This window comes from Ctenopharyngodon idella, chromosome 7 (genome assembly GCF_019924925.1).
Source record: "Ctenopharyngodon idella isolate HZGC_01 chromosome 7, HZGC01, whole genome shotgun sequence".
Classification (NCBI taxonomy): domain Eukaryota; kingdom Metazoa; phylum Chordata; class Actinopteri; order Cypriniformes; family Xenocyprididae; genus Ctenopharyngodon; species Ctenopharyngodon idella.
The window spans coordinates 45,633,425-45,655,086 of NC_067226.1; the positions used below are offsets into that span (position 1 = coordinate 45,633,425).

At 37.8% G+C, this 21,662-nt stretch overlaps 1 protein-coding gene across 7 annotated transcripts in view; it reads left to right on the forward strand.

Annotated features, from left to right (window-relative positions):
* tead1b (TEA domain family member 1b) overlaps positions 1–20,678 on the forward strand; it is an 82,039-nt gene extending 61,361 nt beyond the window's left edge. For 3 of the 7 annotated variants that reach the window (XM_051899504.1, XM_051899502.1, XM_051899503.1), the window contains 11 exons: positions 1,257–1,319; positions 1,411–1,473; positions 7,544–7,555; positions 8,924–9,058; positions 9,354–9,400; positions 11,560–11,621; positions 11,731–11,855; positions 12,219–12,392; positions 13,986–14,126; positions 14,868–15,020; positions 16,778–20,678. In XM_051899504.1, the coding sequence (XP_051755464.1) occupies positions 1,257–1,319; positions 1,411–1,473; positions 7,544–7,555; positions 8,924–9,058; positions 9,354–9,400; positions 11,560–11,621; positions 11,731–11,855; positions 12,219–12,392; positions 13,986–14,126; positions 14,868–15,020; positions 16,778–16,891 (1,089 nt within the window). In that variant the 3' untranslated portion in view covers positions 16,892–20,678. The remainder of the gene's footprint in view (positions 1–1,256; positions 1,320–1,410; positions 1,474–7,543; positions 7,556–8,923; positions 9,059–9,353; positions 9,401–11,559; positions 11,622–11,730; positions 11,856–12,218; positions 12,393–13,985; positions 14,127–14,867; positions 15,021–16,777) is intronic. The other 4 variants (XM_051899505.1, XM_051899506.1, XM_051899508.1 and 1 more) reach the window with 4 other exon arrangements.
* Positions 20,679–21,662: the final 984 nt, after the last annotated feature.

Sequence of the window (21,662 nt, forward strand, 5' to 3'; positions counted from 1 at the left end):
TACACCATTAGTACATAATTCACAAACAGAACTCTGACTTGGTGGAAAATGCAGAGCAGCGGTTAAGGGGCCCCGGGGCCCACGCAGCCGCTCTCGCTCTCCTCCCCGAAGAATACTAGACGTGGCCATTCTCATTCAGTACACAGAAGATCGCATCTGCTCTGTCTTAATGTGCTTAAGAGGCCTGCATCCTCCTTAATCAGCTCACTTAAGTGAGGAGGTGAGCAGGCCGGTGCGCTGGGCGGCCGTCAGCTTGGCCACGCTTTTCTTTTAACGAAGCCGAGTGGAAGGTATGGAAGCGTGTTTCTGCCAAGGAATAAAACAATTTAAAAGATAATTGTGACTTTTTATCTCACAATTCTGACTATTTTTCTCACAATTGTGAGTTTCCATCTCGCAATTCTGACTTTTCTCACAATTGTGAGTTTATATCTTGCAATTCTGACTTCTTTTCTCACAATTGTGATATAAACTTACAATTCTGACTTTTTTCACAATTCAGACTTTTCTCGTAATTGCGAGTTTATATCACAATTCTGACTTCTTTTCTCGCAATTCTGACGTTATTTCTCAACATTGTGAGATTCTATCCTGCAATTCTGACTTTTTTCTCGCAATTCTGACTTTTTTTCTCGCAATTGTGAGCTTATAACTCTCACATTTTTTCAGAATTGTGAGACATAAACTCACAATTGCAAGTTATAAAGTCAGAATTGTGAGTTGAAAGTGACTTCTTTTCTCAGAATTATGATAAACTCGAAATTTCAAGAAATAAAGAAATAAAATCTGACTTAATTTCTCACAATTACTTTTTTCTCGCAATTCTGACTTTTTTCCTCATGATTCTGACTTTATTTCTCACAATTCTGACTTCTTTTCTCAGAATTGTGAGATATAAACTTGAAATTGCAAGAAAAAAGTTCTTATATCACAATTCTGACTTTATAACATGCAATTGCGACTTCATATCTCGCAGTTCTGACTTTATAATTCTCAATTGCGAGTTTATATCACGCAGTTCTAAGAAAAAAAGTCGGAATTGCGAGATGTAAAGTCATAATTGCAAGAAAAAGTCAGAATTGTGAGATAAAAAAGTTGCAATTACCTTTTTTATTTTTTGTTCAGTGTGCGGAAACAAGCTTCCATAGAAAGGCACGCTAAAGCCATCCTCAAATGTTTGACTTGTTAAAAATGTCTGTAATTCTTTATCGCTTTCTTTTCTTTTTGCTTTTCTTGTTTTGTTTTGAAAAACGGAGGTGTCTAGTCACATACAGGTCTTAGCAAGAAAGAAAGTTCGAGAAATCCAAGCTGCCATCAAGGTACGTCTGGCTCTGCCCAGTTGCAGGGGGGCTTTTCATCGCCATGGTTACAGGCTGTTCCTTTGTTTTCCTCCCCTCCCCTACCCCGCAGGTGTCTAGTCACATTCAGGTTCTTGCCAGAAGGAAATCTCGTGAATTTCATTCCAAGCTAAAGGTATGCGCTTTTCTGCTTTTGGGCTTGTGGTTGCCATGCGTCTCACTTCCTGTTTCCTGTGAATGCCTTGTTGCTCTAATTCCTGTAACCTAGATCCCTCGCATGTGACGGCCTGTTTAGCATACATAATTTAACGCCTGTACTCCGTCGCCGATGTGCATCCTCCTTTCATGCTCATCAGTAGACGACTGTTTTACTGCCCATTTCGCCTCTGTGTTTCACTGACCACTAAGTGCGTGTGCTCTGAGTCTAATGCTAAGGGTCCCACGCGACTCCTGGTTAAATATAGCAGGGGTGCAGTAACTGTTGGCACATGCCGCAAACCTGAAAAGAAGCATATGCTTTGGAAATTAATATGGATGTGAAATTCAATAGCTCTGGAGAGAAAAGGCAACTATTAAGTTTGTTCCATAATGCAGCAAATTTTGCTGCTCACCGACTTGGAACTGAGGTTTTATGAATCCCAGTTTTCTATCCCTGTAATTTTGGGGACAGTATTTTTAGAAGTTCACAAACTAAATCTTTAAGTTTCCATCTTTGTGGAATAAGGAAATATTATTTAAAATATATTAAATTATACGTCATTTTTTTATGGTAGATATGACCAAATGTTATATTTTTTTTAATAAAGAAGCATTTATTACATTATAAGAGCTCCACATACATTATGATAAATGCATACAAAAACTGTTTTATATTTATGACCATAGTTGGCTAACGATGCTTTCGGGAAACGCACCCCAGTCCGGATATTATTTACATTAAGTTATTATTAACATTAATTTACATTAATCAACTGCATTTTTTAACATCACTAATTTGTTGCCAATTACAATATAAAAGTTTTATATTAAAAGTTAAGTTTATATTATCTGTGCTAGTGTCAACAAATAAAAAGAACTGCAGAATTGTGAAAATAATCAAAGGGGCCGTTTACACAACACCGTTTTCAACTAAAAACAACATTGTCATCTGCACTTAAAAAACGCAAAGGAAAAACTTTTTCATTTTTAGTACATCGTTGTTGTGTAAAGGTGTCCTAAGATTTCCTAAACAGTCCCGCTGTCTGCCATTGGTCAGGCAAACATCTAGCCCTGCCCCCAAACTAACGCCATTGGTTGAGTCAGTGTTACTGCCTATGGGCCTCATTCATGAAACTTTTGTAAATATATGAGTAAATTCTGAGTAATTTGCGCATAAAACGGACTCCGGATTCACAAACACTTCGTAAACATCAAATTTTATAGTTAGCTCATTCATAATTAGCATAATCCCCACCTGTGAATTACAACTATTTGAAGTACGTGTCCAACATTGTGGAATCTTCCGGACTCCCTTCTCAGGTTTGGCTCCATTATATTGCATAAGTGCAAAATAGGCCATATGTAGGGATGCACGATATATCAGCCACCATATTGGTATCGGCCGATATATGTTCATTTTTAATGTTATCGTTATTGGCCCGATAAGAAAATATGGCCGATATATTAAAGCTGGTGCTTTAATATATATTTGAGCAGGTGTACATTTCTTTCGTACCAACTAACATTTTGAAAATACGAACATTTTCACGAATCTGAAAATTTACGTCAGAATGGCTTTACGAACAATTTACACAAAAATTCAATCTGCTCATGTTTCATGAATGAGGCCCAATGTGTCAGGATGTTTTGATAGTGACACAGTCACAGTGTTTGCACTTTTCCGGGAAATCAACCTTCAAATAGCTTATAGTTGCCTCTGCTAATTAAACTAGAATGAGAGAAAGAACTGCTTTAAAGATGTAAACCATTTGAAAACCATTATATGACAAAACAAAGCCTCAAAAGCACAATGCACTTTACTGGTCGCATGAATGCATTTCTCTGTGTCATGTTTGCATGTGTGTGTGTGTGTCGTGTGTGGAGTGTCTCATGCTGGCAGTACGCTTCAGCTGGTGAGAGTGGCTGAGAGCTGGAGGTCAGAGTTCAGCAGGATTCTGGTCACTGCTTAAACAACACAAGCGGCCACATGACTACAGGAAGAGCACAGTCTAGAGTAAAACGAGCGCTGCTTTGCCTTTATCTCTCCTGGAGTTTAATGAGGTCATCTGTTCTTCCCAAACGCTCTGCACAAGAAGTCTAGCCCAAAGAGCCCCATTAGGGCCGTCGCTCAGATGCTTTTTGTGGCATTCCCCTCTCTTCTCGCTCTTTCTCTTGGCTTTTTTTTTCTATAACCCACTGGCCGTCAAATGCTTTCCTCATGCTGCATTAATGAAACTACTGAAATCACCCCCCCCACGTTCTCTCCCATCATTTCCAAACACCCCCCCTGTGTGATTCAGCCATATAAACAGCAAAGTGTGCTGCATATAATCACCTTACATCAAATGCATCTCATCCACAAAGGCTGCGGCTTACGAAAAAAGGGGCCTTTTGTGGAAGGGATAATCTGATAATAAATTGACCTGTCATTTAAGATACATCTGCAAGGGTCATTTCCTAATGTCTGTGTTTACTGAAAAGACCTTGAGGTTGGTCTGACTTCTCTGTCTCCTTCTGTTTCATTCTCTTTCTTTTTGTTGAGGTGATGACTAACTCCTTTTGACCAGCACACTTTTCCACAGTTCCCAGTTTACTCAGATAGATTAATGACTCCCCCCATTTGTGTGCGAGTGTATGTGTGTGTGTGTGTGTGTGTGTGTGTGTGCCTAGTGAAGCGTCTGTGTGCATTTCCGCCATGAATGGCTGGTCTTTCAGGGACACTGGCGGCTGCCTGAGTAAAAACAGCCAGCTTTTGTATGGGTCTCTGTCTACTCTCATCTAAAGCAAATTAGAAATCAGGAGCGGGGAAGAATTTGAGCTCCCTCCTGCCATTTGCAGCGTAGCATTATAGTAAACCTGCCCAGTGTGCTCTTATCTGAGACATGTTGACTGAAATGACTGTCATTATGGTGCCCCTCTTTGAGCTGGTCTGTAATGAAACCCTAGCCACAGTAATCTCAAACTGCCATATTATCAGCTATAAATCTTCCCTAAAGATGCTTTCCGCAGTTCATCTGTTTGACCATGGCTCACACTGAGTCCTCAATCTTGGTTTTACTATTAGCATGTTTAGTGTGGCATATCACTGAAATCACATTTATAAAATTACAGAATTCACGATATTCATATTCATAATTAGTAGTATACAGGATGTCCTTGTTATCTAACCAAAATTTCAGTCATTGTGTCATATCCCTGATGAAAAGACCAGCATCCATTTCAATTCTAGTTTATGATGGTTAGAACTAGGGCTGGGCGATATGGCCAAAAAATAAAAAATCACGATAAATATAAAAATAAATTTTTTATATCAGTCAATATCGAAAATTATCACGATAAATGTCTTTAATCTTTATTTCATTCAAGTTTAAAGGCAGATTTTTGCTCCTTAGTTGTAGAAACTAGACCATTAATTGTGGTTTTAAAATACCACTTTAAACACTTGCCAAACAGGTGAACATTTCACAAATCTGAGGTAGAACATTCAAATCATTTTTGAAATCTTTATACTTTTCCAGTAATTTTTCCTTAAGAAAATAAATATCTTAATAGAAAATTAAATGTCTTAGTTTTTGCATGTTCTAACGGGTGACATTGTAAAACAGTAACATCTGTAAAAATTGTAACAACCTCATTTTTATATGGTAAAATTTAAATATTCTGTTTGAGTTTATTAAAATTAACCATTGGTCATCCATAGTAGCATACATTTAAATCATGATAACCACTGTTAAAATGGTAAAATATAACTATATGGTTTCTATCGTATTTGTATGAAAAACGGTAGCCTAAATACATTTAGTATAAATGCACAAATGCACAAAAGCTTAATCACAAAAATATTGTAATTATATTCCATTACTCCTTTAATACATATCTACATTAATAATAAAATTTGATGTAAATATCCCACATTTCAGTGAAGTTGGTGTTACTACAGTAAATACATGGTAAATGATGGTGATTTATACATTGAAAAGCCTTCTTTCTGTTTCGTTGATCACAGTGTTTCTCCTGTTTGTCAGCGCTGTTTCATCTGGCTTTAAACTAGTTTAAATCACAGAGACATTAGTGTTCTTCACTGAATTCAAGCTCTTCTCACTGGATCTCACAGCGTTGTTTAGTGGTTGCATGAACGAGACCGACCAGTGAGTAAACACATCCTCTCTAGTCTAGTAAGCTCGCTCCGCGCTGCCAGTTGAACTTTGAGCCTAGCGGCAGGGTTGCCAGTTTTTTACAATAAAACCCGCCCAATTGCTACTCAAAACTGGCCCAATTGCATTTCAGTGGTAAAAATCACGCACCATTCAAATGAGTTTCGTTCTGTTTTTGGTGCATAAACATTATCGAACATTCATCAAACTCTTGATATTGTTTTATCGAGGAAAATTATATCGCGATAATTATCATTATCGTTTTATCGCCCAACCCTAGTTAGAACTAGTTCTGTACTGGTCAGCACCCTGTTCACCAGCTGGTGGCAACTTAAATTGTGTCGTTTAAAAGCGTCAAAGCTGCAAGTGACCAAACCATGGGCCGGTCAGGGGTACGCTTCCCGTTCAATGACAAAACTCGCCGCTTAACTATCATAGTATGATGCATCATTGGAGAAATTAACAAGCTAGTCCCAGAGCTGTAGTAACATGGTTGCAGCCAAGTTGGTTCAACAATATAGGACTGTCGTTAATGACATCATGCACAGATGGTGGAGTAATAATGTCATGTTAGTTAATTTACACAAACAACAAAAAGCTGTTCATTTTGTTAATCACTTTAACATGCAGTATTTAATTGGCATACACTTCTGTGGGCTACTTCACTATTTTTGATCCCTGTCGTTATGCTTTATTTGATGTTTGATTCATTGTGGGATCCCTCTTACGTCATACACATGAATTGCACTGATTATTGACACACAAATATATATAAATTAAATGAGAAATATCGAATGTACCTCATGTTAGCTTGCTTATTGTGCCCAAAAAAAAAAAATCCTGAAAAAAATGAAAAAAAGATGTAATTGTGACTTTTTATCTCACAATTCTGACTTTTTTTCTCAGAATTGCATGACATAAACTCACGATTGCGAGTTATAAAGTCAGAATTATGTGATACATTCTTGCAATTGTGAGTTATAAAGTCAGAATTGCGAGATATACAGTAGTCACAATTGCGTGTTAAGTCAAAACTGCGAGATATAAACTCACAATTGCGCGTTATAAAGTCAGAATTGTGAGATATAAACTGGAGTTTGTTGCAATTCTGACTTTTTTCTCAGAATTGTGAGTTTATATCTGGCAATTGTGAGTTTATAACTCGCAATTCTGACTATTTCTCGCAATTGTGAGTTTATATCTCAATTCTGACATTATAACTCGCAATTGCGAGTTTATATCTTGCAAGTGTGAGAAAAAAAAGTCAGAATTGTGAGATAAAAAGTCGCAATTACCTTTTTTATTTTTTATTTAGTGTAAGCAAGCTTCCATTTCCTACTTAATTTGAACAAAAATACATGCGTAAGGAGACAAACTGTTGAGATTAGTGAAACAATTTTCATCGTGTTAAAAATTCGTATGTGTTCACAAGCCAAACAGTCAAAAGTTGAAGTATATAGTGCATATATTTAATAGTCATCATTTCTTGATATTTGTAAATAAAATTATTCCATTTTAGACTGAAAGGGGGAATAAAATGACCATAGTGTACCATGTCAAAATTACAAAACTTGGCCTCCGTTAACTGAATTGCGACACCAGCTCTGTTGATTTTATTGGAAGCAGTCTAGATTTGTGCATCTCAACATGCCATACGAGCCTGGTGTGAACACGGTGTTAGCTGGTGAAGCTTTCTGCTGGAATCTGTCTTAAGAAGCCTGCATTCAAAACACCATTTATGCTGGTCTTTCAGCAGGAATTAATCTGTAAATCAGATCTATAAATCTGTTAACTTGTCACAAGTCTCTCAGCACACTTATAAATTGTTTGAATTAACTTGCCAAAAAGTGCAAATTGAAAATTGACAATGTAACCTTGTTTGTTTGCGTTTAGGTGACAAGCATGGTAAGTACGAGTTCTCAGTGCTCTTGACTGTGCATCGACGTGTCGCCGTCACAGTATAGCAGCTGCTAAACACCTGCTTGAGCTCTGAGCCTCTCTGCCTCTCTCTAAGCCAGCTCTCACTCTCTCATACGTGAGCCGCTACTCCCAGCATGTTCATCCTCAGCTTTTGGCCGCTTTTCACTGTCTTTTCAATGCAGTTCTGCTCCATTTACCGGCTGTTTAACATGATCAGTGGCAGGACATCCATCTTGATATGGCCATGCGCGCTATACGATAAGCACGTGGAATGTTTGCCTTTGTAGAATTTAGGCATACACACTTTTAGCTCAGTTAATTAAATGACCAGTTTTAGAAATCTGTCTATGCACAGACATTCTTTGAGTTATTAAAAGTCTATATTCAGATATCGTCTTTAGCCTCCTTGTGAAAATAATGAGGATGTGTAAAGGAGAAAGCGATGTCCTTCAGGCCCTTTTCTCTGATGCGTTCATCTGTACTGTTTCGGCTCAGTTTGGTGACCTTGATAGGAGCTTTTTGAATGAGAACATTACTGCAAAAAAAGAAAGTTAGTATTACTTAACCCTTGTTCCTGGCGGACACAATGCGGTTTATTAGAAATGTAGGAGCTACGAGATAATATATAACATCAAATACACTTCTCAATTGATTTAGTTCTCTTTCAGCTCTGCGCTCGATATTAAACATTATAATCTCCCGTTCTCTGCGCTGGAGGCTTTCGCTCTTTTCTGATGTTTTGTCTTTAATGCTAGCACATTCCTCTTAAAATCAACAGCTTTATAGCTCTGAAGAATCTTTTAACATGCTTTCTTGTTTGTGGATCTTTATGTGTGAGCGTGTGGGCTGCTGTATTGTCCAGTGTTCTGTGTTCACTGTAGGGGGGTGATGGTTTCAAATGTCTCACGGTTCGGTTTGTATCACGGTTCTGCGGTCACAGTTTCGATTCAGTAAATATAGAAATATTTTGACAGTTTCATTTTTTTGTGATGATAATTAATTAAGACCACTACATCACAAATATTCACTCTCAGTGCCATTATTTAAGGATTTTATTAGTGAACATCACTGTATTAGATTCACAGGTGGTTAAGAAAATGTTTTATTGCATTTTTTTGTAAAAAGTAAAAAAAGAAAAAACTTACATTTTATTTTTCAATTTATTTTTCAATTCAATTTAAATTAGAAAATTCAAGAAGCATTTACACTGGTCTCAGACTTGTAAGACATGAGATGAACCATGGTACAAACGTGTGTAACGAACCGTGTTTTGTTGCAGAAACAGTTTAACCCCTAGCTCACTGTGTCCATCCCTTTCTGAGTTCTAATTTTCTTTTGTAAATGCTATTAAAGGATCAGAGCGTGAAGGACAAAGCTCTTCAGAGTATGGCCTCCATGTCCTCAGCTCAGATCGTCTCTGCAACAGCCATCCACAACAAACTGGGTCTTCCGGGCATCCCGCGTCCTGCTTTCCCCGGAGCAGCAGGGGTAAGACCGCCCTCTGGCACCCACCTATCAGTACACTTACTTCAGCCACACGGCTGGCCACCGGGCCGCCTGCGTCAGGTCCAATCCCATTACACACCCTCAGAGCTGTGCCCCATCACCTGCCTTCATCAGATAAGCCTACTAATGCCACACTCAAGATAACTAGACTGCATGGCACATAGTACACCTCATTTTTCAATGGTCATGTGATAACTCGTGTATCTAGAGTGCACAGACAGTGTGTGTGTATGGATAGGCTGTGTTTTGTTGTCTATTTATTTATCTAATTCTCTAGTTTTGGCAGGGCATGATATCCACGGGCCAGCCTGGATCCTCACAAGAGTAAGTAGTGCATGCAGTGCATGCAAGGCACATCCAACATTCTTCTTTTGCTGCTGCTTCTTCTTCTTCTTCTTCTTCTTCTTCACCACCACCTTCTTTACCTTCTACTCTTTATGCACCTTCTTCTTCTTCTTCACCTACCTATTTTTCTGAAACACCTTCTTCTGCTTCTGCATCTACTTCTTCACTGTCTTCATCTGCACCTACTTCTTCACCACCTTCTTCTTCTTCTGCTGCTGCTTCATTTTCTGCCTTTTTGTTTTTCTGCATTTTCTTCTTCTTCACTGTCTTCATCTGCACCTTCTTCTTCTTGTTCCTTAACTGTTCAGTCTAACTGTCCCACTGTTCAGTCTAACTGTCCTACTGTTCAGTCTAACTGTCTCATTGTTTAGTCTAACTGTTCCACTGTTCAGTCTAACTGTCCCACTGTTCAGTCTAAGGGTGTACTCACACTAGGCGCTCTGAACCGTGCTCGAGCGCGTTTGACCCCCTAAGCCCGGTTCGACAAGTGTGATCGCCTGTTCCGTGCCTGGGCGCGGTTCGATTAGCCGGCCCTGGCCCGCTTGGAAGAGGTGGGCCAGAGCACGGTTTGGTTGGGCTCGAGCGCGGTTCGCATGCAGTGTGAGCGCTAACCGTGCCTGAGCACGGAACAGCTACTACTTTGTGTGCGCTACTGTCAACATTATGACGGCAAACATCTTTATTACTGCTTTGATAGTACACTTTTTCAATTCATGTACTTTATTCGAGTGTATTTGGGTTCATAACGGGTCTGGTTCTCACCTTATTGATGAACAGCAATTGTAGTTTGCGAGTAAAGCTGCAAAATACCTCCATTAATGTCAGCTGCCTTCGTCGTTCGTAATAATCCTCTGATACGTGCAAGTGAAAATCGTTGCACGGCATAAATGATAAATCTATTAGGCAATATCTTAGAGAAAGTGCATTTCTTCCTGTTTTCTTCCATACAAAAAGTTGCGTCGTATATGACGTAAGCGTGCTCTGGCCCAGAACGTTAAGTGCGATGTGAGTGCAGGCCAGCGGGGGAGGGGGGGACAATCGCGCTCGGGCTCGGTTCAAGGCAATCGTGCCTAGTGTGAGTACACCCTAACTGTCCCACTGTTTAGTCTAACTGTCTCATTGTTCAGTTTGTTCCACTTTTTAGTCTAATTGTCCCACTCTTCAGTCTAACTGTCCCACTGTTCAGTCTAACTGTCCCACTCTTCAGTCTAACTGTCCCACTGTTTAGTCTAAGTGTTCCACTGTTCAGTCTAACTGTTCCACTGTTCAGTCTAACTGTCCCACTGTTATCATTCTTGGTGTGAACGGGCCTTAACTGTTCGGTTAGACTGCTCATAGTTTAATTATTCACCTTCTTCTACTTTTTCTTCTGCATCTTCTGTATCTTCTTCATTGTCTTCATCCGCAACTTCTTATTCTTTTTCTGCACCTTTTCTTACTTTTGCTTCTTGTTCTTCTTATTATAATATTTGCATACTAAATTGTGACTTTTTTCTTGCATCTATTTAAACATCTATAGCTGTTTGAAACCAAGTGCACACTACAGGACTAGTTCTTTAAAGTTTGCAGCAAAAAGCCCAGATTGTTGCCAGCTCACAGTGTATGTGCACTGCCAATGCTTTCTAGTATGTGCACTTGTAAATTATTAAACTTGTTTGAAATTTAATCTGCAATTTCACACAGTCCTGACTAGCAAGAGAGTAGCAGTATTCAATGAAATTATAAGAATGTGACTGCAGGAGGTAGGCAAGCTGGTGAGATTCAGCTTTTCATTTACACAGAACCAAATTTATATCCTAAAACTTTTATATGGTTCTTTTGCTCTCCTTGCAAGCACTGGTATTTCCTTCAGGAAATGCAAATCTTATTCTTTCTGTCTCTGTTTTGTCTGCTTTATTGTCGTTCTCTTCTTCTTGATGTCTGTATTTTCCCTGACCCTTCCAGCTTTCTCTCTTTCCCTCAGAGGGATCAGAGATAGAGGAAGCCTTTCCAGAGGCAATGATGGGTTGAATCCAAGTTTGAATACTTTGTGCAGCTTTGTTTCTTCTTTGCTGTATAACCCTCTTAATCTCTTCAGTATGTAGTGCCGCTAGACTGTTCGTTTTCCCGTTCTTAATTCTCCTTTGTCTTTGTTTTAGCATCAAGCCATTTGCCCAGCAAGCATACCCTATCCAGCCAGCAGTCACAACTACAATCTCAAGTATGTCACCGTTTGCCATGTGTTTTTTTTTTTTGGATCAATTCTCATTCAGATTCAACACTCATTTTGTTTAGAATAGCTAATATTCAGTGTGTGTGTGTATGTGTAGGTTATGAGCCCGCGACAGCACCGGCGCCTACAGTTCCTGCCTGGCAGGGCCGATCTATCGGCACATCTAAACTCAGACTTGTGGAATTCTCTGCTTTTCTGGAGCATCAGAGAGATCCGGATTCTGTGAGTAACTTCTGTATGTCACTCTTAAAGTCAAAATAAAAATCAAAATGGAGCCCATTTACTTCTTAATACACATTCCTGGTCTAACTGTGCATGATTCATCATTGACCTTCAGCCTCCCAGTCAAAAGTGGGTGTTTTCAGATAGGAGTTCTCTACAATTGACTGAAAACACACATTCTATTATGAATTCTAGTATGCAATGCCTACTAGCTTAATTAATTAACATATCAAGAAATTAATTAATTTATAATATTGAACAGATTGATAGCCCTAGTTAAAACTGAACAAACAAGTACTTGAAGTCAGAGAAGTTTTCTTGTTTCTAACATGTTTTTTTTTTTTTTTTTTTTTTCCTGTGCAGTATAACAAGCATCTTTTTGTGCACATCGGTCAGACAAATCACTCTTACAACGATGCCTTGCTCGAGTCGGTGGACATTCGTCAGATTTACGACAAATTCCCTGAGAAGAAAGGAGGGCTGAAGGAATTGTTTGGCAAGGGTCCTCAGAATTCATTCTTTCTCATAAAGTTCTGGGTGAGTGAATCTCGGCAAAGAACGAGCATCTGTTTAGTGATTCACAGACAACCCCCCTTTTCAAAATGCAGGGGCCAATTATCTGCAGAAGAAGACATCGTAACTCACAATTAGTCCAGAAAGAACTAAGTATTTTTATTTAGGCGTAAAAGCAAACATGTATGCAGTGTGCTGTGTAATGCATGCCCACCCTGTGCCCAGGTTTCTACACTAATGAGAGCGAAATTACCGCAGTTCATGTTTACCACCCATACGACTGCCTATTTAACGAAAATATTTATCCACCGAGTGATTACATGCATGAATAATTGTGCATTTCCCTAAAGACACTGGGCCACTTTAGGTTTAAAGACAGCCGTCTCTGTTTGCATGTCCAGACCGCCACGGCTATATTTGGCGCGGCATAGCTGAAGAGTCCATGATCAAAGCTCACACTTATTCCGTTTAATATCCTGAAACAATTGGATGACCTGGTTGCTCCTCTAATAGCTATTCAAACATTGTATGCATTTTGTGAAATGCTAACTAGCGGCAACCAACAAAGTGGGCCTCGTCGTGGTCGGAGCGAGGCTGCTCAGATTCCGTTTGAAGTGACAGAGGGATCTGAATTTCAAATGAAACTCTGGATCTGCACAATAATGCCTCTCTTGAATATGATGTGAAAATGTAACAGGCCTGTCTTAATGAAAAGAGAGTATGCCAGAAATGAATATTTGAGCTTTCTCTGTAATGAACATCGTGTTAGCTTACTGAAAGAGCGGAGAGCGAGCTGTTCTTTTTTTGAGTGGCTTTTTACTCCAAGTTATTTAATCTGTTCTTTCTAACCTTTTCTTAATACTTGAATAGACTAATATAGAGAAATAGCCTTGATTGGTAGTTTAGTATAGGGATAATGCAGTCTTAAAGGGATAGGTAGTCCAAAAATGAACATATACTCACCCTCATGTTCTTCCAAACTTGCTTGACTTTTTTCTTATATGGAACACCATAATTTTGCAGAAGGTCCAGAGAAGGTCACACGTTTGTTTTTGTGAATTGTGGGGTCATTCCATAGGCGTAATGGTTTTTATACTGTACAGACCATATTTTCTATTACCCTACACCAACCCTACCCCTAAACTTACCCATCACAGAAAACTGTGCACATTTTTACTTTCTCACAAAAACTCATTCTGCATGATTTATAAGCCTTTTGAAAAATGGGGACGTGGGGTAATGTCCTAATAAGTCACCCTCTCCTTGTAATACCTATGTCATAGCCATGTCATTATACAAATTTGTGTTCTGATATGTCACAAAAACACACACACACACACACACACACACACACACACACACACACAAAACACCATAAAAAATTATAAAAGTAGTCCATACAAGTTGTATGCTATGCTCCATGTTTATGTTAGGAACCACCTGAAATTTAAATCCTGAAAATGTTCCAGTTTTTTTTTTTTTTTTTTTAGCTGTGCTTACCATCTCCACTAGATGGCAGTTTTGTATTGAATGTTACATGTTGGTAAATATATCCATTTGTTCTGATTTCTTTTTAATTAAATTGAAAATTAAAGTTTTAATCTCATTGGTTCATAGGCTGACTTAAATTGCAACATTCAGGATGAAACCGGGGCCTTCTATGGAGTGACCAGTCAGTACGAGAGCCCGGAGAACATGACCATCACCTGCTCCACAAAAGTTTGCTCGTTTGGCAAACAGGTTGTGGAGAAAGTGGAGGTGAATATGAAGCATCATTTTTGAGTACAGTATTTAACATCTGAGTGAAGCATTAAATGTTCTCTCTAATATGTGTTTTCCCAGAGAAAAAGTGCTCTTTCATAACTCAGGACATTTAATGGAGTTCTCAGCCTCAGGAAAAAATGGTCTTGGGAGAATTTGATGAGAAATGTTTAGAAAAATGTCTTTTTAATGGCAAACGTTGGTATCTTAATCTGGGCAATTTGAAAAATTGTTAATGTGATTTAAGAACTTTCACTTTTTTTTACTTAAAATATTGTCTGTACTTTGGTGATGATTTTTTAATGTTTTTAAAATAAATCCTTATGCTCACCAAGGCTGCATTTATTTGATCACAAATGCAGTAAAAAGAGTAAATACTGTGAAATATTATTAAAATTTTAAAGAACTGTTTTTTATTTCAATATATTTTAAACTGTAATTTATTCCTGTGATCAAAGCTGAATTTTCAGCATTATTACTCCAGTCTTCAGTGTCACATGATCCTTCAGAAATCAGTCTAATATGCTGATTTGCTGCTGAATTACATTTATTTTTAAATTACAGTTATTTTGAATTGTAATAATATTTCACAATATTTATGTTTTTACTGTATCAAATAAATGCAGCCATGGTGACTTTCAAAAACATTAAAAAAAATCCTGGTAGTGTGTCATATGCCATGGTACTTTTTGTTGTGTATTCTCACATCTCCCTCTCATCTCTCCTCTCTCCTCTCAGACGGAATACGCTCGCTTTGAGAACGGCCGCTTTGTTTACCGGATAAGTCGGTCTCCCATGTGTGAATACATGATCAACTTCATCCACAAACTCAAACACCTGCCTGAGAAATACATGATGAACAGCGTCCTGGAGAACTTCACCATCTTATTGGTGAGTCTGCATGTCCATCAGCGATGTTTAAACCAATCATTGAAAGCTCTCAGCGCAGGGTGGAGCCTGTGGCCCCTGAGCAGATATGACTCCACATTCCTAGCATTCCTGTGGCGCTGTGCAAAGCCTGATAATCTCCTGCAAAGGGGGAGGAACCCCTTTCTCTAACCTTCACACACACAAGGATTAGAGCCCTATTCTCCCCTATAGTGAGGGTCTCACTAATGCACTTTCCCTGCTCTCTTCCTTCAAATCCCTCACATCCTGGTGCAATGGAGGTTTTAGTTATGATAGAAAGACTGACGGAAGATGTGTGTTTGTGTTTATAATGCATGTTTGTGCACAGTATGTTGTTAAAGGGCGGTGGTACAGGTATTAATATCCATCTCAGGTGATCCAATCACACATAGCGCTAAATGCACAGGATCCAATGTGTCAAAAATGATCCAATCATTTAAAACGCTTTTTAAACGCTAATGTGTCCCAAACCTACCTAATAAGGCATCATTGCACCAAAACAGGGATTTTAAATATGGTCAGTGTGATTGAAAAAAGGCCAATATAAATCCACAAAATTTAATAAAAAATAGCTTTGGTCTGCCTTCAATCAACATGCAGTAGCTCGTAAAGTGATGTATGCAGTCAAAAATCAGAGACTTTCCTCTTAATCAAATCCATTCACAAATCTAATCAGTGAATCTCATAAAAACACATCCAGGTCACATTTCACACCAAAATAAAAGAAATAAAATATTTTAAAACCATAAAGACAGTTTGCATCATCCCATAATTTTCAAGACCGGTTCCCCGCATCAAATTGTGCTGTAGATCTTTAGAAAGCTAAATTTCTTCATTTTTTAAAGCACTAAAGAGCTTTATTTTTAGCTTTATTTTTTGAAGCCTAATTCTTACATTATAAAATATATTAAAATATTGCGAATAATCACAGAAAAATGTGTGATTAATCTAGTTCATTTTTCAGATGTCAGGTCAGAGAAATGTTATATTTTTTTATAATTTCTAAATACATTTTATTGTAATGTTTTATTTTAAAAATAAATGGTAGTGGTAGTGCCAAATACTACCATGATTCAAAAGTCTGGGGTCTGTGAGATTTTTTTTTTTTATGTGTACAGTTAAATTCAGTGCACACAGAAATATTGTGAAATAATATTACAGCTTACCATTTAAAAATATAATAATAAAATGTAATTTTTTCCTGTGATCAAAGCTGCATTTTCAGCATCATTACTCCAGTCTTCAGTGTCACATGATCCTTCAGAAATCATTCTAATATGATGTTTTGCTGCTCAAGAAACATTTCTTATTATCAATGTTAATTTCTTATTCTTATCATTTCTTATTATCAGCTTAATATTTAATATTAATATTTTAATAACATGCTTAATATTTTTGTGTAAACTGGGATACATTTTTTTTCAGGATTCATTGATGAATAGAAATAGTTCAAAAGAAAAGATTTCATTTGACATTTTTACAACATTATAAATGTCTTTATTGTCACCCTTGATCAATTTAAAGTGTCCTTGCTGAATAAAAGTAAAAACTTTTGATCGAAAGTGTATACATTTTTGCATACATACTGAATTTTGTTTTTACGCATTATAGTAATGAGAATTGAGGGGTATTGTGCTTAATTTTCGAAACATTTTGTAGAAATATGACCTGGACATGATTTGACAGGTTTTGTGTGGTTTATTGTACAGTAATGCCTCGTCTCTTGCTATCTCTTTCAGGTGGTAACAAACAGAGACACACAGGAGACCCTGCTGTGCATGGCCTGTGTGTTCGAAGTGTCAAACAGCGAGCACGGAGCCCAGCATCACATCTACAGACTAGTGAAGGAATGAAGCAGCTCTTTCACACAGACTCTCGACCTCAGTAAAGTGGCAGTGCCTCTAGCTCAACACTCACTCAAGATGATTTTCAGTCACACTTGGGTGATGCTTCTAATTATATATATATATATATTTCTTTATTAATATGTGTTTGACGTTTAACTGCAGCTGTGAATGGCGGTACAGTTGTATTATGTTTAAATACAGGAAAGAATGTCAAAGAATGCCGATTCAACATTCATTTGTAGACTATACATATAAAGTGACAGTATCGTTCAACTTAAGGGTTGGGCTGAGTTAGGCTGAATCTGAAAACAACCTCATTTCGATTTTTTTATTTTCTTTTTTAAAGGGTTAGTTCAGCCAAAATTGAAATTTCTGTCATTAATTACTCACCCTCATGTCGTTCCACACCCGTAAGACCTTCATTCATCTTCAGAACACAAATTAAGATATTTTTAATGAAATCTGACAGGTTTCTGATCCCCAAGAGAAAGCAACATAATTACCACTTTCAAGGTCCAGAAAAGTAGTAAAAACATTGGTAAAATAGTCCATGTGACTACAGTGGTTCAACCTTAATGTTATGAAGCGACGAGAATACCTTTTGTGCACTAAAACAAAACAAAAATAACAACTTTATTCAACAATTTCCTCTCTTCCCTGTCTCCTACACTGTTGACATTGTAAACACAGTGCAGCGCACAAAAAGTATTCTCGTATTCTCGTATTCAGGACCTTGAAAGTGGTAATTACGTTGGGGATCATAAACCTTTCAGATTTCATCAAAAACATCTTAATTTGTGTTCCGAAGATGAACGAAAGTCTTACGGGTTTGGAAAAGCATGAGGGTGAGTAATTAATGACAGAAATTTCATTTTTGGGTGAACTAACCTTTTAAATCCTGTAATGTACACAAAAGATATGGGTGCAGCCATAAATGTGTGTGTGAGTGGGATGTAGGTGTACAGATGTATTTACATTCTCACAGGTATTTTTCCCAAAGAAAAAGTATTTGATAAAATTTAATTCTGTAACATTGATTTATTGAAAAGAAAGCTACTGTAGGTGTTAAAAAAAAAAAAAAAAAAAAAAAAAAAGGATTCTTGTGGCCATCGGAAAACAAAAGTTCCTGCATTCCGAACATTCAGAGAATTCAGGGAATTCAGAAGCCCAGCCCTTGAAAAGAGTTACTTTTTACATGCTACTTTTTCAATTTCGTTGAGGAATTCCTGCACTGTGATACGAGAAGTTTATACCAACCTGTGTCTGTTTTCACGTGTCCCCACCTGCAATAAGAAAATGCAGAGAATTAACCCTTACTGTTGACTGTACAGCTAAACGCCTCCTGCCAACATGCTTGTGTAAAAGATAACTCTAGAAACAAGAAGCACTGCATTAACTACCAGGGGTTGATGGATTATCCATCAGTTTGACCTGAGCACTTGGACCCACTCATCGGACATGCCTTCTGCCGCTGGGGAAGCCACATTTCACAAAGCCCATCCCTGAACATGCTGTACACCCATTCGTCACTCCTTCATCTTCTGTAAGAATCAGTCCTGTCCCAGAGTTCTTCGCTGCCTTTGACTTTCCCGCACAGCCCATGTCTCTGTGGCCTAATCGATTTCTATGACTGCAAGCCTTAATAATGTTTGTGTGAACTCCAAAAGATGCCACTAAAGCTGTGACCTCTTTCCTAAGCTGGAAGACTTTCTTGTTATTGTCACATGTTGTAGGAATTGTACAGTACAAACCTGCCAAAGTGTAACAATATACAGCACAGTGCCTTAGTGTATGAAGTGAACGTGGATAAGCGCAGTCGTTTTTCGGGAAAAAGTAACACTAAAGGCGCGGTCACAATTGCTGCTGCTCGGCAAGATTTTGCAGACGAAATCCAGTCAATCTGCACGATCCACCGTTTCACGTTAGGGTGAAAATTTTGCTCATTTGTTTATGTGAATTAGACACACTGATCAACAGAAAGCTGCTTTGTTTGAAAATAGCTTGAAATTGACAATAGACAATGGACTATTGTTGGTTGATCAAGGGTTGCATTGAAAGCTGCCCGCATTCTCCACCATTTTTGTCCTCGAAATTTCGCTGCAATTTTGCAAATGTGACCGCACCATAAGATCGTACATGTCATCTTTATAAAAAAGCACTGGCCATTTGTTTAGCCTTTCACTCTCAGAGACACATAGAAGACATATTTAGACAGTACAGTACGTAAAGTATCTGATTTTGCCTTTCTTATCCGAAAAAGACCAAAAAGTTGGAGACGCATTGAGCTCCTCTTTATTTCCTGCACTGTAGCATGAAAGTGCCTTTGGTTCCGATTTTTCCAGCTTAGAAAAGACTGATATTATTTTGCATTTTTAAGATTATCAAAAACCAAAAAAGTGGATGTAGGTAAAATATTCACCACATTGCCTTCATAAAAATTTTATAGAAAAATCAACATGGGCTAGTGAGTGGAGATGTTCTGAAATGAATTTATGTAATAATTATAAATAACAAATTTCTATCAGCATTTGATTTGGTGGATGTGGCAAACTGTCATGTTTTTGTTTTTGTTTTGTTTTTTTTCTTTCAATGGATCTTCGGATCCATTCTGTGAGAGACTTATCTGACATAGAGCTTTAGCGACTTTTCTAGTGCATAATCAAATTGTAAAAGTGAAAAACCTCATAGCACCATGGAGATTATGAATGCTGAATGGTGTTTCTTTTTTTCCTTTTTTTCTTGTTTTAAGCCATTTCAATGTCTTATTTTTCTTTCGTGAATATAGCAAACACTATATTAAGTGACGTAAAGGTGTTTTTCTCCTCAGACCTTAAAGATAGTCAAGGATATTAACCGCAAGGTCACATGTAAGTTCTTTACGGACAAAGCTGGCTTCACCAAACCACATAATTTATTCATGCTGTTCATTTAAATGGATGGAACCCTCCAAGAGTGAAAGACTAAGATTTACAGCTGTGTATGTTGTACCGCTTAAAGTAAACTGTGGAGTTAAGTACGCTCAATATCAAAATGGCAAACAATGTTGATTGTTTTGTGTTTGCCTTACCTTCGCCCTCTTGTTCACGTTTCATATAGAGATCTTCCTGTATTGTTCTACATGTACGTGATGGTTTTGTGATGACGTCAGTATATTCAGAGCCCGTTCGGGTGGTGATACTGTTACTGCTGCGCTGCTGGTGCATCTGCTCCTTAACGGTCCCCTTTACTTCTCTAGGGATTTGAGAACTAATGCCTTTAATATGATGAATGTTAAATGGACATTATTTTGCTAGTAATGGACACTAAATAAGGATTTAAGCGGAATCCGGACTGCGGTATGACAGCAGTTTAGCTTATGTTTTTTGATCTATGTTTGTATTTTGTCTGTGTGTAGGTACTGGTACCTCCTATGTTCATTACCATTTAAGATGTTGGCTTTAAAGTGAACTTTTCTCTAGTTCAGATAGTATCATATAAAGATATTGGGTTTGTGTGCAGAGATTTTTTGTAAAAAGGTGCTTTGTATAAAATTATATATTCTGGCTTTTCTTGGTACAAAGGTGTGATATCTTTTAATATCCCTGATGATGGGGGGGGGGGGGGGAGGGAAACATTGGAGCAAGGCTGAGAGAGAAAAGAAAAAAACTTATTATGTGTGTGTTCTTTATCGCATATGGTCTTGTCTTTGCTCCGTAACATTTTGATGCCGCCTTGATAAAGTGGTAGATATTTTGTAGCTTTCTAGATACTTTGTATGTATACAATATTGAATAAAATAAATAATTAAAACACAGCTTGTGTGGTCATGTTATCTTTCCCTCTTTTATTTAAAGGGTTTATTCAAAAAATTAAAGTTCTGTCATTATTTACTCACCCTCATGCCATTCCAAACCTGAATGACTTTCTTCTGTGGAATGTTTGGAATATCGTTTAATGTTCCACAGAAGAAAGCCATACAGCAGAGGTCTTCAGCCGTGCTCCTGGAGGCCCACTGTCCTGCAGAGTTTAGCTCCAACCCTAATCAAACATCTGAATCAGCTAATCAAGATCTTCAGGGTTGCTTGAAAATCACAAGCTGAAGCAAGTTAGATATAACATTTTCAGGTCAGTGGGCCTCGAGGAGCAGGGTTGAAGACCAGTGCCGTACAGTTTTGTAATGACGTGTAATGCGTTAAATTTCTCATTTTGGGGTGAACCATCCCTTTAAGGTTTTAGAATGGCGCTTGTAATCGATGTTCTCGCAGGGATGGATTGTAGTAAATTATCTACCAGTCTGCAGCGCCCTCTGTCGCCACTTCTAGGAACAGGCTTTGAAAACAAAGTAAAAGGTATAGTTCACCCAAAAATTTTAATTTTGTCATAATTTACTCACCCTCAACTTGTTCCAAACCTGTATGAGTTTCTTTCTTCTGCTGAACACAAAAGAAGATATTCTGAAGAATGTCAGTAACCAGACAGTTGACGGTAGCCATTGACATCCATATTAGGGAAAAAAATATTATGGAAGACAATGGCTACCGTCAACTGTCTGATGATGACCAAATTTTTGGGGTGAAATATCATTTATGAAAATCTACACATTTAGTGCATGTCTTGTATCTGCACAATTAGGCTACTGTTTACTCCAATACAGCTGTGAAATAGTGAATTAAATGTATTGTATGTTAAGAAATATTACAAACTTTACCTTTAACTTTTGTGCATAATTTAAACGCATAAAAATGTCTATTTTAATGCATATTTGAAAGCTGTAGGCATTAATATGTATGGCCCTTTC